Genomic DNA, 18,067 nt, shown 5'->3' with positions numbered 1-18,067 from the left:
GGCTCAAATCAAGTGTGATGAAAGAATATGTGAATGCTAAACAGCTTGATGACTGTCAAAACCAAATAAATTCACCCAAACACTGTTGAAGAGGAAAAAAAAACCAAAACCAACCTAGATCCAGGAACTCTGCACTGTGGACTTTTTAAGACCTTAAAATACTGTCTTTGCAGAAAAACTGAAAGGGGTGAGAAGATATGCACAGATTGTGTGCCTACCCAAGCCTTGGACTCATTGCATTTAACTCTTTGATATCAGCACTGAGTGACAGAACAGAAACACCACACACAAAGCTGTTTCAAGAAGAACAGGAAATGTTATTTGAAACACCTGGTGTCTAACCAGTCCCAGATATCTTTGTGGTGACTTTTTCAGTAGAGGGCTGGGGCCCAATGAAGGACTGAGTATGCCCACAGACTGGAGGAAGAGGTTGCTAGCCATCAGCTGCTACCAGTATCCACCTTCTTGTTCAACAGCAAAGCTGAGAGAGGGACTTCAGCTCAAAGCTCATTTACAGCATAGAAGACTGACTGCCTATTCACACTAAGTTCTAGAGTTCATATTATCTGCCACTTTTGATGTCAGTTTTCTCCAGCAGATGAGTTCATGCAGCATTAACTTCTACCCTCTACAGAATCTAAGTGCTTCCTACTCTGCTGTGTCATACATCACCCAGGATGGATACTTAAGCACTTGCAAGAGTTCAAAACAAAAGACCGAAAACACTGGACAGCAAGAGCTGACATCTGGGAGATGTTGGTGTGATGAAAAGTTTCATTAGAGATTTTAATAGCAGAAGCAAACTTTTGGCTACTGGACTTTAGAAAGAGGACAGCACTAAGCTCCTAACTACAGGCATCATTAGCTTCAGTTTCATAATTTATCAGCAGATAAACAGAATTTCACCAGCCACACAAAGCTCCTCTTATATGCAATAGCTTAGATTGAGATAACCCTAAAGGAAGGGCAGGTAATACTTAGGATGTGTGGAGGGCACCCATCCTTCCTTCCCCCTCTAAAAATGAACTTAGCACAGGACATAACATATGTGCCAATATTTCATACACTATATCCACGTCAACAGGTGTTATAGATCTTCTGCTTACATGGCATGACATACATATTTTAAACTCTATGCCTACAGAGAGGTTTTTCAAGACCTGGGAATATATCTAGAGATCACAACCATGTTCAAATCCTAACATATATATATGTGCATATGTAGAGAGAGGGAAACATTTACATGTCAAGAGTCTGACAGCTGGAGATGTTTCAAACATTAATTCTGTATCTGAAAATATTAACACAAAACATTTGACTTCCATGTTTTACTATCTGCCTCTTTTGTTACTATCTAACATCAGTACTCATCCCAAGTCAAAACTATTCATGAGCTGCTGTAAAAATATTGGTTTTATTGCTAATACTTACCCCAAGAAGAGATTTGTACACATATGCACACAAAATACCACAAAGCCTGTGTGGAAAAATCCCTCAGCACTAAAGAGGTTACTTTAATAAAAAAGGACTTATCTGGGTAGAGAGTATTACAGAGATTTAAAATGATAGGCAGTGAAATAAAGTACTGCAAAGGATAAATGAAGACTAAAAATACTTAAACCTGTGAAAGCCTTATCAAAGCTGATTCAGAATCCTATTTGAGAACATCACCTATCCTGAGCAAGACTGAATTTCCAGCATGATAAAAACCCAAGTATGCAATCTGCCTGCATTGTATAGTGATGGATGTTTACTCACAATGCATATTTAGTATTCATCAGGAGCATGCTTACATGAGAGGACAGATACCTGAGACAGTATCATCAACAAAAAGAATGAAAAAAAATAAAGAGACTGGGATTTAGCAAAGGGAAGGCTACTGGCCAGCACCCACAGATAGCCCGTGGCTTGGACAGCAGCACTCTGCACTGGGTTAGGAACTGGCTGGAGGGCTGAGCCCAGAGAGTGGTGGTGAATGGTGCCACATCCAGCTGGCAGCCAGGCACTAGTGGTGTTCCCCAGGGATCAGCACTGGGCCAATATCTTTATCAATGATCTGCATGAGAGTATTGAGTCCATCATCAGTAAATTTGCAGATGACACCAAGCTGGGGGCAGAAGTTGATCTGTTAGAGGGTAGGAGAGCTCTGCAGAGGGACCTCGACAGGCTGGACAGATGGGCAGAGTCCAACGGTATGAGATTGAACACATCCAAGTGCCGGGTTCTACACATTAGCCACAATACCCCCATGCAGCACTACAGGCTGGGGTCAGAGTGGCTGGAGAGAGGCCAGGCAGAAAGGGACCTGGGGGTACTGGTGGATAGTAGGCTGAACATGAGCCAGCAGTGTGCCCAGGTGGCCAAGAAGGCCAATGGCATCCTGGACTGTATCAGGAATAGTGTGGCCAGCAGGAGCAGGGAGGTCATTGTGCCCCTGGACTCAGTACTGGTTAGGTCACACCTTGAGTCCTGTGTCCAGTTCTAGGCTTCTCAGTTTAGGAAAGATGTTGAGATGCTGGAAATTGTCCAGAGAAGGGCAACAAATCTGTGAGGAGAGGCTGAGGGAGCTGGAGTTGTTTAGCCTGGAGAAAAGGAGGCTCAGGGGAGACCTTCTTGCTCTCTACAACTACCTGAAAGGAGGTTGTAGCCAGGTGGGGGTTGGTCTCTTCTCCCAGGCAAGCAGCACCAGAACAAGAGGACACAGTCTCAAGCTGCGCCAGGGGAGGTTTAGGCTCGATGTTAGGAAGAAGTTCTTCATAGAAAGAGTGATTAAACTTTGGAATGGGCTGCCCAGGGAATTGGTGGATTCACCATCACTGGAGATGTTTAGGAAGAGACTGGATGGGGTACTTGATGCCATGGTTTAGTTGATTAGGTAGTGCTGGATGAGAGGTTGGACTCAAATGTCTCTTCTTACCTAGTTAATTCTATTCTATTAACACATCTGTTTTGCACCATTCCAGACAAAACCAGCAACAGTTTTTGTGATGTTCCTAAATGGCAGATCCTGCTTAAGGCTGGAAACTCAGCATGTGACAATTCAAAGCCCATATTATTCATACTTTGTGTTGAGAGAAATTCTAAAAACAAATGGTAGGAACTGGCATTACCACATCAACAGGATCAAACTTGGCTTTGATACTGTGAAATACAAGTTCCTCGGCATCATTTGCTTGGGTTGAGCAAATAAAAAGTCCTATTTATGGATCAAGCTAATGAATTACATTTTTTCAGATTTTCATGTGGTTCAAAAAATAAAGAATTTCTCTCATAAAAGAAACTTTTTACACAGGTAGATTAGCTGGTGAGAACTGCACCACTGGCTGCTTACACATGAGTCTTTTGCATTGCTCGGCTGTTCAATTTCGTTTCAGCAACATCATATGATTTTATCAATACACCTCCTGAAACTTACTAGTTTGACATGATTTGGGAGATATGATACTTATCTGTTAGAATATATGTAGAGAAAATTATATTCTTACCAAGATGATTTGGAGCAGAACTGGAAAAAGATGGATTTCTTCCATGAAGCTGTAAAAACAAATTTTAAGATTTCAGAAGGGAGGAGGCAAATTCCTATTTAACAAACTAAATACTCCCAAGAAGCTGAGTAGTAGAAAGCTGTGCCAAAATCCATCACCCAGAACCTCAGCCTTTGACTAGCTCTCAAAAAAAATCCCCAAAAAACCTAAGGGCTCCACTTCAGCTGTTAAATAGAAACAGCAACATTAGGCTGCTTTGGAAATTTCTTCTAGGTCTTTTCACTGATGAGATTCAAGTGAGTGGAACAGTAATTCAATTAATATTTTTTAATGGCAGAAATTACTAAAACTGCAGAAATAGGATGCCATGCATTCTATGAAAGTCAGTCTGCACCATTAAGAAGTTGAATTAATAGATTCAGTGCATATAATGAAATTATAAATGTATGCTGTGTGTGTTTTAAAAGCATGCTACAGGAACTAGCTCCCTGGTTTTAACAGATTAAGATATGATACATTTGTTAGCCACTTCTCTTGACAATAATGAGTGGTGAGCTAAAAGAATTGAACTATCTACTCCTTGATTTCAAAATCAGATACAAACCAGCACATATATGTATATCATTAAGACTCTTGAACATGTCCAGAGAAGGGCAATGAGGCTGGTGAGAAGCCTCAAGCACAAGCCCTGTGAGGAGAGGCTGAGGGAGCTGGGGTTGTCTAGCCTGGAGAAGAGGAGGCTCAGGGCAGACCTTACTGCTGTCTGCCCTGAAGTGAGGTTGTAGCCAGGCTGGGGTTGGTCTCTTCTCCCAGGCAACCAGCACCAGAACAAGAGGACACAGTCTCAAGTTGTGCCACGGGAGGTTTAGGCTGGATGTTAGTAAGAAATTCTTCCCAGAGAGAGAGATTGGCCATTGGAACGTGCTGCCCAGGGAGACGGTGGAGTCACTGTCCCTGGAGGTGTTCAAAAAGGGATTGGAGGTGGCACTTGAAGCCATGGTTTAGTAGTCATGAGATGCTGGGTGATAGGTTAGACTTAATGATCTTTGAGGTCTTTTCCAACCTTATTGACTCTATGATCTTTGTGTGTGTGTGAGAGAATATATCTGTGTATTCACATAAGTATGGGTGTATGTATTTAAAACAATGAAGAATATTCTCACCAAGCAAAAACATTTTACATGAACCCAGTCTTTTCTGCCCTTAGAACCCACACCACTTGCTGTTTATTAGTCTCTCACAAACACTATGATGAGATATGAATGTTGATGACATACTCTTTCCTGTATTACACTATCTGATTTGAAGAATGATCCATTCTTTTCCTCACACGCTGCACTAGATGCCTGGTCACCAAACACCACAGAGAACACCAAATTGTGTGTTCTGAAGATTTTCTCCTGTGTCTTTATTACTGAAGTGCTTCATGCCCAGTGAAAAAAGAGGAGCAGGTATTTTTATGGATAGCATAAGCTGAAGGACTAGACTGGAACAACAATAAGGAATTGTACCTTCTTTCCCATGACTTCAATGAAAAAAGATAAAATAGAAAGGAGGCTAGAACAAACACCCAAAGGACATAAAATCACAAAATGGTTCCTTTAGATTAATGCCACCTATCAGAACCCTGCTCATTCGTATTTGCTGAAATCATGTTGTACAAAGGAAATCCCAGGAATGAGAGAACTCTAACAGAGCAACCCCACCTGTGAAGAACTGAGAATACAGATATGTGCACTAAACATAAAGAAAGGTTTCCAGTTTCATCTTGTTTTCCTGTGTGTCTGATCCCTGCATTCACCTGAATGTAATCATGATGCCCACATAGAAAGTGGGGGACTTGGACAGCAATGGACCTAGAGATGAGTAAAGATCATATGCTACTTATATTCACAATAGCAAAAATTCACTACTGAAAGTTACATTCCATAGATTTCACAGAATGGTTTCGGCTGGAAGGGACTTTAAAGATCATCTAGTTCCAACCTCCCTGCCATGGGCAGGGACACCTCCCACTAGCCCAGGTTGCTTAAAGCCTCATGCAATCTGGCCTTGAATACCTCCAGGGAAAGGGCATCCACAATGTTCCTGGGCAGCCTAAACTAATCAAGAATGCCTGGGATTGTCTCCCTCTGTTAAATGCTTTACATAACGAGTGTAATCCTGTGAACCTCACAACAAGACAATTTTCAATGTCTGACCTAATAGCAAGGTCAAATAGTAGCCTCATATTTTTAAAACTTAGACATTCAACATCTGATCATCAACAGGAAAGAGGAAACAAAAGGAGAGGTTTCAGGTTAATGGCTAATTTCTCCACTCAAGGGGCACTTCTGCAAAATGAAACAGCAAGGACTTGTGTTTTACATTAAAAACTGTGATTAGTATTACAGTCAGTACATGACTAGACTACAAGAACTCCCTTGCAATAATGAACTCTGACCATTGCCTTTGAAAGGAATTAGAATGATGTGCAACTCAACAACAGACTTATTAGCTGACACACAAAATTTCAAGAGTCTTTCTGGGTAACTACAATCAGTATCTGATGCCAAATCTGACACTTCCCCCAGCTCCTCTCTTATTTCCTTTACTGTCTCCCCTCCTTGAAACCAAAAATGTCTATTTTAGTAACCCAAAAAATCAGCCTGTAGATCTGAGTGTTTTTCTTTCAGCTATATTAGTCATCAAATGCTCCAAGTTTCTGACTAAATGCAAGTCAAGTAACAAAGAGCACACAGCAAAATGTATAGCTACATTTCGCAACCTTAGCTAAGAGTCAAGTTCTAGGTTTTCTGGAATAGCACAGCATGATACATTACAAGAGTAAAAACATTTAAGAACATCCAACTGATATCAACTAAGAACTTCACATCAACTCAAATAGAGGAACAGAGAAACAGAACAATTACAAGTGCTAGTATATGCAATCTAGAAGCCCATCCTCAAATAACAGCACAGGATACACTGACATTGAAAATTAGCTTCAGCTAGTACTATTTAAAGCTACTTTTCAGTACATAGACATATTTTCAGTTAGTAATATTTAAATTTAGTTCCACAGCTGCTCTTTAAAAATATTAAGATGAGGATTGATGTCTGTTGCAAGAAGACCATGAGGATGTGTGGGCACCCACAATCTACCTACAATGAGCATAACAGCAAACACTTGACTCCTCAAATAAAGAGAATTCTTTAGGCAAAGAAATAGTGCTGCTGTAACACCCAGCATGCTAGTTACAGAAACATTTCTTGCAATTCTTTAAGTATTAGAATATCTATGGGTTCACTGCAAAAATAGAAAAGTTGTACTGTATAATAGATCAAGTCAGTAGCATAAACAGCTTCTGTACAATGAAAACACAATGAGGTACATTTGCTGCATTTAAACCATTTTAAATCTCAAGCCCACTATTTCCTAGTTCATGCGTAGACTACTTAGTGTATTCAAGTACTGTTCAAAGTAGCATCACAAAAGATTAAAAGAAGATGTTCACATCTTTCGTAATGAAAACAGTGGGAAAACACATTTCCTTCTTTGGTGGTTCTTTTTTTGTTGTTGTTGTTTCCCTTTTGTTTCTTTACATCTTGTCCTCATTTCAGTCAGAGCAAGACAGCGTGGCACACACGATGGCTTCTTAGCCATAACACTATCAGACACTGTGAACAGACAACGGGGAGTGCCACAACTCCTGGCACAGCCAGGAAAAGGGACAGCTCTATGTGCACATGTGAGAGGTGCTGCCTGTCTGTGATCAAACAGTTTAAGTTCTATGCCATGGTTGTTTTTTTCCCCCACCACAGCCTAAACCTTGTGTTAAGAAGAAAAAGAAATTCAGACACCTTTAAACATACTGAGTGCACCTGTACCAAATATGGCTGTCCATACTTAGGAACTTAAAAGGGTAGCTATATCTGCAGAAAACCTGTCCAGCTCCAGAGTGAATTGGCTGGTCTGAACCTTTTACAAACACACCACACCTTTGTCCTAGTATAAATATGCTCAGGTGGACAGAGTTTTGACGATCACAGAATGATTTGGGTTGGAAAGGACCTCCAAAGGTCCTCTAGGACAACCCCCCCTGTAGTCAGCAGGGACATCCTCTCCACCAGAGCAGGTTGCTCAGCGCCTTATTGAGCCTGACCTTGAATATCTCCAGGGATGGGGCCTCAACTACCTCCCTGGGCAATCTGTGCAGTGTTCCACCGTCCTGGTGCAGAACTTGTCCCAAATATCCAATCTCCTCTTCTCTATTTCAAACCATTGCCCCTCATCCTATTCCTGCAGGCCTCTGGAAACAGTCCCTCTGCAACCTTCCTGTAAGCCCCTTTGGCATCAATTAAAAAAACAGTTTTAATGATTATTATAATGTCCAAGTTCTTATGATTTTTCCTTCTAGAGTTTAATTAGCTAAATCCATATTACAATAACCAGGATCATATAAAATTAGCACAAAAGACCAAAGACTGTTCTATAACAAATGCTCTCCAAGGGTTTTCCAAATCTCTCAAGTGTCAAAGCAGTATGGTAGTGAGAGCTATGGTTTTGTGAACTTCTAACGGAAGAAAATCAGACCAGGAAGAACCAAGAACAAGACAGAAAGTGGTGTTGTCTCACCTCACAGAAGCAGGGCAGTGTTTAGTCAGGGCCACCAGCAGTTTCAGCGCATACAGTGGTACTGGGTCTGGAGCCATCAGAAGGTGCTCATACCTAATTGAAAATTAAGACCATTTTATGTGTCATGCAGAGTCATCACAACTTTATTTCCTGGGTCACTTTTACATTTATATGAATTAATTGAGGAAAACACTTATAGGAAAGAAATGTATACACAAATGTGTGTCATCATAACCTTCATCAAAAAGAACATGCTAACCCCAGACCCTTCTCCCTTTCATACAGAATCACATACAGGGGTGTATTGGAAGGGGTGTGGCTGGGCCCCTCAGTTCAAGGACCTCAGTAAACTGCTTGAAAGAGTCCAGTGCAAAGCTACAAACATGCTGCAGGCAGTGGAACACCTTCCTGTGAGGACAGGCTGAGGGAGCTGGGGCTCTCCTGCTTGGAACAGAAGAGCTTGAGGGGTGCCCTCATTTCTCTTGATAAAGATGTTCAGGGCAGTATCAGGAGGACAGAGCCAGGCTCTGCTCAGGGATAGGACAAGGGGCAATGGGTGCAAGCTGCAGCAGAGGAGGTGCAACAGGAACAGAAAGAGAAACTTCTTCACTGTGAGGGTCACAGAGCACTGAAACAGGCTGCCCAGAGAAGTTGTGGAGTCTCCTCCTCTGGAGACTTTCAAAACCCACCTGGATGCATTCCTGAGTGACCCACTCTAGGTGATCCTGCTTTGGCAGGGGGTGGGACTCAATCCTTCAAGTCCCTTCCAGCTCCTAACATTCTGCTATTCTGTGTAATATGCAAGACAAACGATGACTTGTTCCTGTACTCATCTTGTGTCCATGCTTTCCTTCCCTGTACTCATGGATGTTATCACCCTATGTATGTGCATAACAGAATGGTCTTCATGCTCATCTCTAAGTCAGTTTGAAGTATCAGGTATCATTTGACCATGAATCATGTAAATGAAGTTCCAGGCCACATGTGGCCCACATACTGTAGCTCCATCTCCTCTACTGTAGGGTTTTTCTGCAGCTTAAAGTCAGCAGGAAAGGAAAGCAATTTAGGTGCAGTAACCTCCGGGTGGATCGCAGAGGAATAATCCATCCTGAACCATTCCTTTTTAAAAAGTAAAGCACCATTCCACACCATTTCAGAACATCTCAGGTAATGGCACAGTATCTAAAACAGACAAAAGGATGCTGCTGTTCCAATGTTCTGACTTGACTAGTGGAACAAAGAGGAATATTTAAGTCAGTGCCTAAAATCCACAGGAAATTTGTTCTGCTCCAAGAGCGGCCAGAGGCACAGCATCAGGAGTGAGCATTGCACAGAAGTTGTGTTTGGGTTGTATATGACAAAGCACTAAATAAACCTAGGGAAGAGGCACTGAGCAGAGATTCTGGCAGCAGTCAACTGCAATTCCTCTCTTCCTTTTGCCATTTAAACACAAACCAGGTAGTTAAAGCAAATACCCTGTCCAAATGGATCAAGCATCAAGTTATTCCCCAGCACAGGAGCAATCTCATACTTACTGAGGCAGCAATGAATCTCTAATGAGACACAGAAGGTTGTTGTTCAACTCAAGGCTCTCCCCTTTCTCCTCAGCCATGACCTCGTGGCTTAAAAGCAGTGATGTGGTTTCTGAGAGCAACCGCAAGCTGAAGAGCCTCCATTCCACTTGAAAATGAAAGGTGCCAAGAATGTGACCACACTGAAGATTAATTAAAACAAAATGTGGAATTCAGGGAAACTGTAGTTGATGTGGCCATACACTTACCATTCTGACTGTGGACCAAAGAAACTAGTGGTGGGAGGATACAGGCTTCAACCTAAACCAGAGAGTTAGAAAGATCTGTCTTAGATTATTCACAGAGCTAAAAAAAACCAGAAAGGAGATACACTATCATCTGTGTTTATTCTACTGCTAGAGCCCTTAATCAAAGGGAGGAGTGATCATGGAAATTCATCCACAATCACACGTACAAAGCCACCAAGGTCACTCTTCTCTGCTAAGCTGCTTTTTTCCACTAATATGTAAGCAAATTTGTAAAAGCTGTGAACAAAGCAAGTCTTTCTGAGGGGAAATAACCTGAAAGGGAACGGTACAGCAAATGCTGTTAAATTCACCGCTGAACCGCACACCTTCTGGTCAGTGATGTACACAGGAGCATGGCAAGAGTATTTTGGTGTTTACTAGAGGGGTTGAAGCAAACAATGCACAAGGACTCCTTTTTTCTTCTTGGAAATTACTGTTGGCATCTGTGTGGACTCCAGTCTCCATATATGCATGAAAGCAGTCAGATATTTTTCTTCTCTAAGGCGTTATCACCAAGACTGCTCACACAAAAGAAGCACGAAATGCTCTTTAAGCCAAACAGACCAGTTTGATTATGATCATAGCTATAACCTGGTTTCTGCCACCTCCTAAATAGTGACTTTATCACATTTAGCAATATATAATACAGCCAGTCCCCACAGAAAATCATCTTCTTGATAACTGACTACCTCAGGTTGATAGTAGTCAGAAATTTGATCACAAAAAATATCAATTTTGCCATTAGAATGTGCTGCCCAGGGAGGTGGTGGAGTCACCATCACTGGAGGTGTTTAGGAAGAGACTGGATGGGGTGCTTGATGCCATGCTTCAGTTGATTAGATAGTGTTGGATGATAGGTTGGACTAGATCTCAAAGGTCTTTTCCAACCTGGTTAATTCTAATGTATTCAATTTTTTTTGTTCAAGCTAAAAATACAAAGGCAAATCAAAACCAGAACAAGCAATCCCTTTTCTCATGAAGTGGAAAAGAGCCCAAAATATTGCTCAAATTCTTCTTCACACAATTTCTATTGCAGCTACACTAAATACAAAACTGAAGTGAAACATTTACAGGTTCTGCTTGCTTAATGCCACCTCAGTATTTGACTAAACTCATTGACCTTTATTAGAAATGCACTTAATTTCTGAGAGAGACTCCAAAGCAGTGTCACAGTTGTAGCAGAAAAAATTGCATCCTTTTGAAGATTCTGGCCTTCCCCCTACCCTCTCCATAACATACTACCTGTAACCCAACTTAGTCTAAATGAGCAACACAGGCTTCAGAGATCAGCTTAGGCTACACATTTCTCTCCGGTAAAAGTGTTTCCTCTTAACCACTCTTACACTTCAGTATTGATCTGGAAGCTTGAACATGTCTTGTTTCAACTCTTGGGGAAAAAAAAAAGAGCACTAAGTTCCAGTGGGTGCTGGTATTTATATTCATAGATTCCAGTCATGCTCAGAGAGCAGCAATTAGAAGCTATCCCCTGAGTAACAGCAATTCTAAAAATATTCTGTATGCATCACAGGAGATGAAGTACCACTTTCCTTTGAAGTAATGTGTGCTGTACATCCCAGTGTAATTAGCACACTAGACTTAGTAAATAGTATTAAACTAATTACTGTTTGCACCACTAGTGGCAGATGTGGTTAGAGATTATTAATTACAGTGGACAATTTCTTGAATTTAACACACCAAATACAAAGCAATTTCTCCCTGGCATTTGGTGTCTAAATGGCTATTTGCTAGTGTCAGGAGGGCTCTTTTAAATCAGGAAGAATTGTTAGTCATGAAAATGAGGGAAGGAAGACTTTCTTTTCCCTGAAGAAAAAGGGCAAGCTGCTGATTGACAAGGATACAGTTCTTCTTAGTCTGCAAATTTCAATAAACACCTGTTTTAAAGGACAGTGGTTTTGAGCTAGAACAGGGTAGATTTGGGGAGGACATCAGGAGGAAGTTCTTTACAATGCAAGTGGTGAAATACTGGAACAGGTTGCCCAAGGTTGAGGCCTCATCTTTGGAGACGTTCGAGATCAGACTTGATGTGGTTATGGGCAATCTGATCTAGTTGGGGGTGTTCCTGCTGACTGCAGATGACCTTTGAGGGTCCCTTCCAACCCAGTGCAGTCTGGGAACCTGTATGTGTCATAAATTTACATGAACTGGACAGGCAGGAAGTTTTATCCCTAGCTACAGGAGATGAACCGATGTGCTCAGACAGATTTTAAATGACCATCTACAGCTTTCAACATACATGAAGAAGTGAATGATTCACCACAAATTCAGATACTTAAATAAAATTCACCTACTGCTAAGCAGGGATTAGAGAATTGGACTGTCACTCCCTGGCTTCTGCTGACTGTGGGGGTGGGAGCAGGGGAAACAGTTGTAAAGGGAAGCTGTCTCATTGGTTTTCCTTTTTCCAGGGAAAAATCCCCAGACCATTAAATTTTAAACAACAAGGGGAATTTTATTTCATCTGCTGACACAAGGTATTGCAAATTCAGTAAATGTTGATGGCCCTCCATAAAAAAGGGCACATATTTCTGTCACTAGAAGACACACTGATAACCCACAGAGGTAATACAAACCTTTTGAAAAATTGAGGTGATGCTAGAATGACAGTAATAATACAGTGGCTGACAGACACATAGGGAGATATCAATAGACCTTCACAGAATCACAGAACACTGGAGTTTGGAAAGGACCTCCAGAGATTGAGTCCAAGCACCCTACCAAAGCAGGATCAACTAGGGCAGGCTGCACAGGAACCAGGTGGGTTTTGAAAGTCTCCAGAGAAGGAGACTCCACAACTTCTCTGGGCAGCCTGCTCCAGTGCTCTGTCACCCTCACCATAAAGAAGTGTCTCCTTGTGCTGAGGTGGAACCTCCTCTGTTCCACCTTGTATCTGTTGTTCCTTGTCTGAGCACCACCAAATAGATCCTGGCACCTTCATTTTGACATCCACCCCTCCTATTCAGAGGCATTAATCAGATCCCCTCTCAGCCTTCTCCTCTGAAGGGTGCTCAGTCTTTTTTATAGCAGAGACATTCAAGTCCCCTAGTCATCCTCACAGCTCTCTGTTAGACTCTCTCCAGCATATTCCTCTCTCTAGAGCTGGGGAACCCAAAATTGGATACAGTATTCCAAGTGTGGTCTCAGCAGAGCAGAATGGGCAGAGAACCTTCCTAGACCTGCTGGACACATTTGTCTTAATGAATCCCAGGACACTGTTGAACCTCCTGGCCACACTGCTGTCCCATGGAACTGTCTGCTAGGACCCCCCAAGGTTTTTCCTCCATGGACCTACCTTCCAGCAGGATGACTTCTAGTTTGTATTGGTGCCTGGGGTTATGCCTCCCCAGATACTAACAGCTAAAGTTGTTACAGACTTTTTCCAAGGCTGAAGACAGACTGAAATAATCAAGGGTTATATTTACATTAAGGCAGTTTTAAGAACTGCTGTATCTTAACTCTAAGCCCTCCTCATTCACCCTCTACTCTCTCAACTAAATACAGTAAGCTGAGCCTGAATGCCTTGCTGCTTCCAGGAAAACTAAGTATCACTATAAAGAATAAAGATTCTCCCTGTCAGACAGAACCACAATTCACACTCAGCCCTATTTTACAGAGTTGCTAAATCTTTACAACATTCTATTTATCAATGGAAAGAGGCCAATTAGCCTGCAACTATTTAATTTGCTGCCAGACTTACAGTCAAGCGATGTGATGCCAACAAGATAGGATGCTCCGTTACTGCTTCAAAGGTTGATAAAGTAGTCTTAATGAATTCTTCTGAGGCAGCTTGCCCTATTGGTTAAAAAAAAAAAAAATAAAACCACCCAAATAAATCACATTTCTTCAGAAAATGCACTAGTTACATTGCCTGCATAGAAAGGCACTGCAATATCAACACAGGTTACCTTACCTATGGCTCCATCCAAGTTTGTTTCTCCTGAATCTATGGATCTGATACAATCCTACAGAAGAAAGAGCCTTTATGTTAAAAAGCATTAGAAACAAAACTGAAGAAGTGCACTCACTGAAAAATTGCAACATTCAATTCTTTAAGGGACTGTAAATGCAAAATGTTAATACAATCACATTAGGAAAGACTGCCACAGTAATGAAGATATGAAAGACTGAAAGCATTATGGACCCAGCTGTTAAAATTTTGCCAGTCTCTCATGCTGCTGGACACTTGGAGTGCAGTCAGGATGATTACTCTGATGTCAGCAATGATAAAACTGCCAGCTAAACAGGCAGTGATTAAATGTCTTCATTGTTAACAGAAAACTGTAATCTCTTAGAAGACTTTGAACTAGCTGGGACATGGCTCTGTTAAAGTCACTCACTAAAAAGAGCAAAGATCCTCCAGATAATGCAATTTTCTGTTATTTGTGACATCTTTTTGATCTTTGTGCACACCACCCATGCACTGCATACAGGCACACACAGGAGGACAGAGAAAATGCAAACCCTTCTGTACAAAACCCCCTCAATTAGTCACCATTTTGAGGAACAGGGACAACAAAACACTAATCCACGGTTCAGTAGATATTACACAATTAAAACCACGATTCCTCTGCCTTTTCATGTGGATTTCAGTCTTTTGCTTTTACTTCTGCATGCACAGCTGTTTATTTCATACGGGATCCAAAAAGCACCTTAACATTTGCTAAAGGATGAAGAATTCTCCTCAGATTTTCTCTTTTTTTAGCAGTGCAGTATTTGGCACACAGAATTTGCCATGGATAAACATCTTGCAATTTTCACACATTATCTATCGATATTATGTAAAACAATTAAGAAAGTGATGGCTGTTGCATGTTTCACAATCAATTGGCACTTCATTAATATGTATTAAATTGGTAGAAGCATCTCCATGGATTATCTTTTTCCTTAATATCTAAGAAAATCTGAAAGATTTTTCTCTAATGAATTTCTAACTATTTTTATATTATAGAATGGAATTATGGAATGGTTTGAGTTGGAAGGGACAATTCCCCCAGCATGGGCAGGGACACCTCTCACTAGAACATGTTGCTCTTGCTCAAGGCCTCATCCAACCTAGCCTTGAACACATCCAGGGAGGGGGCATCTTCATTCTCCCTGGGCAACCTGTTCCAGTGTCTCAGCACCCCCACTGTAAAGAATTTCCTCCTACTCTCCAATCTAAGCAAGTTAAAAGAGGTTGTTATAAAATACATCTGCTTCCATTGAAAAGATTTATTTTATCATTTGAAGAAAATTACTATTTAATTAACATTAATTAAGAAAGTTTCACACCTAATCATAGTCTCAAAAATAATTAGGAAGAATTATTATAGTTGGTGCAAAAATTGTTTGGGCTACTTATGCTTCTTTCCTTAACTTCATGTTAGAAACACAGGAGGAAAATGTATTGGTAAAAAATAAAAACAAACAACAAAACAAACAACTCCCTGTGGATTTTTCAAACAACCCCTCCAGGAGAGCCTGCACCCCATGAACTCCACCAGGAGCCTATTAGCTGTGCCTCTGGGGCAGAGGGTGTCCTCCCACATATTCCAGATCACAGCTGAAAACATGAAAGCACAGTCCCCACTCCCTCTCCATTTCTTTACACAACACTACTGAAAATTACAGTGATGATGGAAATAACTTCAAAGCAGCAAGAGGGGGAAAAAAAAGGGTCTCAGTGAACAACAGTTAAAGGAAAATAACTCTTCTCCTTCCAGATAGGAAGCACACATCTTTCCACTCCTGAGCATTTCAGGTTGTTGAGAGTAAGATGGTTTTTAATAAAACAGAAAAAAACCAGCCAAACAAAGCCCCTGCAGGACTGACTGGCTAACATATTTGAGGCCTCAATTACAGCTCAGTACTTCAAAGAGGTACAAGCTGATGATCTAATGTCCTTTTAGAGATGTCAGTGGGAACGTTGCTAAGTACCAAAATTCTAGAGGAGACTGTTGCCTGGTAGAATGGATCATTACCTTGCCAGAAATAATTGTGTTAGTCACCTTGTAACACAGCTATGGAAAACGGACTCACATTTGTTATTCATTTTTGGATAGGATTTTCATTTTCAGATATACTACTTTAGGCATGAATCAAAACAGCAGAAGTAAGTTCCTGGATTGTCTTGTTCCATGGAGACAGGACAAAAAGCAGGAAGGATTCTGAACATTTTCCTCCTCTTGATCTGAGAGGAGAGCTGTGCCGGAACTAGCCTGACTCCCCTAGTCAGCAGTTCAAACAAGCAGGAGTAACATCAAAAAAACCCTCACACTGTATCTGGTCTGCTGTACCTCTACTGTTGACAGAAGAATTTCACCTTCTAGAAGGGTGATCCAAAACTATCAGCAAATCTACTGCCCTAGTCACAAGTGTTTCAAAGAGAAGCTTTGTAATTCAACATCTTTAGTTTGAAATTACTTTTTCCTTCATTCTAATGCTATTTTGTACATTAATTCCACCAGGGGTTTTTTGTTTGTCGGTTTGTTGTTGGTTGGTGTTTTTGTTTTTTTACAATCAAGAGTCAAAGGAGAAAGAAATGAATCTGAATTAACTTCATTCTCTTCGTGGTGAATCATTTCTTCTTTTCTAGTCATTCATAAACAACCTGGTTGTCATTTATGAACCCACATACTCAAAAGTATTTCCTTAACTGATGCACAACTTAAGAATTATACCTTTAAGGTAGTTTTTCTTACATTTAAACCACCCCCAATATTTTCTGCATATGTTTATTTTGTAAACAAGTTTTTAACTTGTCTGGTTTACTCACAAGTAAAGTCCCATAGTTGAAGAGAAAATCCTCTGTGACTATCTGGTGACAAAATACCTAGTGGAATTTAGCAAAAGTTGAAACAATTACAGGCATATCTTGTGATCAGATAAACTAAAAGTTGTGTTTCACAGCTATGTTTACAAAAACAGAGAAAATATGGATTTGCCAATATCATTAGAGTTGTCTCACAATGTACAAAATAAGGCTGATATCTCTAATACTGTTACACAGCTGGAATCAGCAGGTTATACATTAATAGAATCAGAGTGGTTTGGGTTGGAAGGGACCTCCAAAGGTCATCCAGTCCAATCCCCCTGCAGTCAGCAGGGACATCCTCCACTAGACCAGGTTGCTCAGAGCCTTGTCCAGACTGACCTTGAGTATCTCCAGGCATTGGGCCTCAGCTACTTCCCTAGGCAACCTTGTCACAGTGTTCCACCACCCTAACCTGCAATCTAAATCTGCTCTGCTCTCATTTCAAACCATTGACCCTCATCCTATCCCTACAGGCTTTTGTCAACAGTCCCCCTGCAGCCTTCCTGTAGTCCACTTCAGGTACTGGAAAGCCACTATTAGAGGTCTCCCTAGAGCCTTCTCTTCTCCAGGATGAATGATTAGCAGAAGCTAGGGCTTAGGAAACTCCAAGAGTCAATCTTCTGTGTAACCATTTTTGGGGAGAAAGAAGAAAAAGAAGAAAAAAGCCTACCTGGGATGTCACAAGATGAAGCACTACAGGCATCATAGGAAGGCACATCTTCAGCTCTTTGGCTTGGACTGTTGATGGGTGCTTACGTCCAGAGACATTGCTTAAAGCAGTGACAATGTCACCTACAGAAAAAAACATTTCAGACTGACCTAATGTCACTGAACAGCAGCAAAGGACATATAAACCATCTCTGTTCCAATCCTGTCTTCCCTCTCCCGTTGAAAGTAGCATTCATGGGAATGAATGACAAATTAGGTCAATCCAACAGTCTTCTAGCTCAGTGTTCAGCCAAACCGGTTTCCAGCTCTGGCTACAGGGACAGGCACACAAACGTGACCTCTGGCAAAACACTGAAAACAGTGATGTAAGGCAGGTGTAGAAGCAAAGATGAACCCATCTCTCTTGCCAAGGTGAACTCATACTGGCTTCAGGTGGTTACCTATGCACAGAATTTCATACTTTCAAAACTGTGGAAGTTGTTTTATTCCCAGCTAAAATGAAAAGCAAAATTCTCATGGCTTCCAGCAGACCATGACTTGAATTCATACCAAGTAGTGAGTAATATAATGCTGAAGCAATGTAGCACCAATGGAAGACAGAAAGAATCGTCCTCCCTGCCATCCCTGTCTACAGATCCCTCCACCAGCCATGTGTTCACCCACTC

The 18,067-nt window shown here is 41.2% G+C and overlaps 1 protein-coding gene across 1 annotated transcript in view; it reads right to left on the bottom strand.

Annotated features, from left to right (window-relative positions):
* ULK4 (unc-51 like kinase 4) overlaps nucleotides 1-18,067 on the bottom strand; it is a 149,035-nt gene that overhangs the window by 87,239 nt on the left and 43,729 nt on the right. Inside the window, exons 23-30 of the mRNA XM_054160896.1 lie at nucleotides 17,404-17,525; nucleotides 16,695-16,751; nucleotides 13,851-13,902; nucleotides 13,638-13,732; nucleotides 9,884-9,935; nucleotides 9,639-9,783; nucleotides 8,104-8,196; nucleotides 3,486-3,534 (exon numbers count right to left, since the gene is read on the bottom strand). Coding sequence (XP_054016871.1) covers nucleotides 3,486-3,534; nucleotides 8,104-8,196; nucleotides 9,639-9,783; nucleotides 9,884-9,935; nucleotides 13,638-13,732; nucleotides 13,851-13,902; nucleotides 16,695-16,751; nucleotides 17,404-17,525 — 665 coding nt within the window. The remainder of the gene's footprint in view (nucleotides 1-3,485; nucleotides 3,535-8,103; nucleotides 8,197-9,638; nucleotides 9,784-9,883; nucleotides 9,936-13,637; nucleotides 13,733-13,850; nucleotides 13,903-16,694; nucleotides 16,752-17,403; nucleotides 17,526-18,067) is intronic.

This window comes from Dryobates pubescens, chromosome 4 (assembly GCF_014839835.1).
Source record: "Dryobates pubescens isolate bDryPub1 chromosome 4, bDryPub1.pri, whole genome shotgun sequence".
In the NCBI taxonomy this organism is placed as follows: Eukaryota; Metazoa; Chordata; class Aves; order Piciformes; family Picidae; genus Dryobates; species Dryobates pubescens.
Note: the sequence above shows the minus strand (reverse complement) of the source record. Positions and strands in the feature narration are given on the sequence as shown.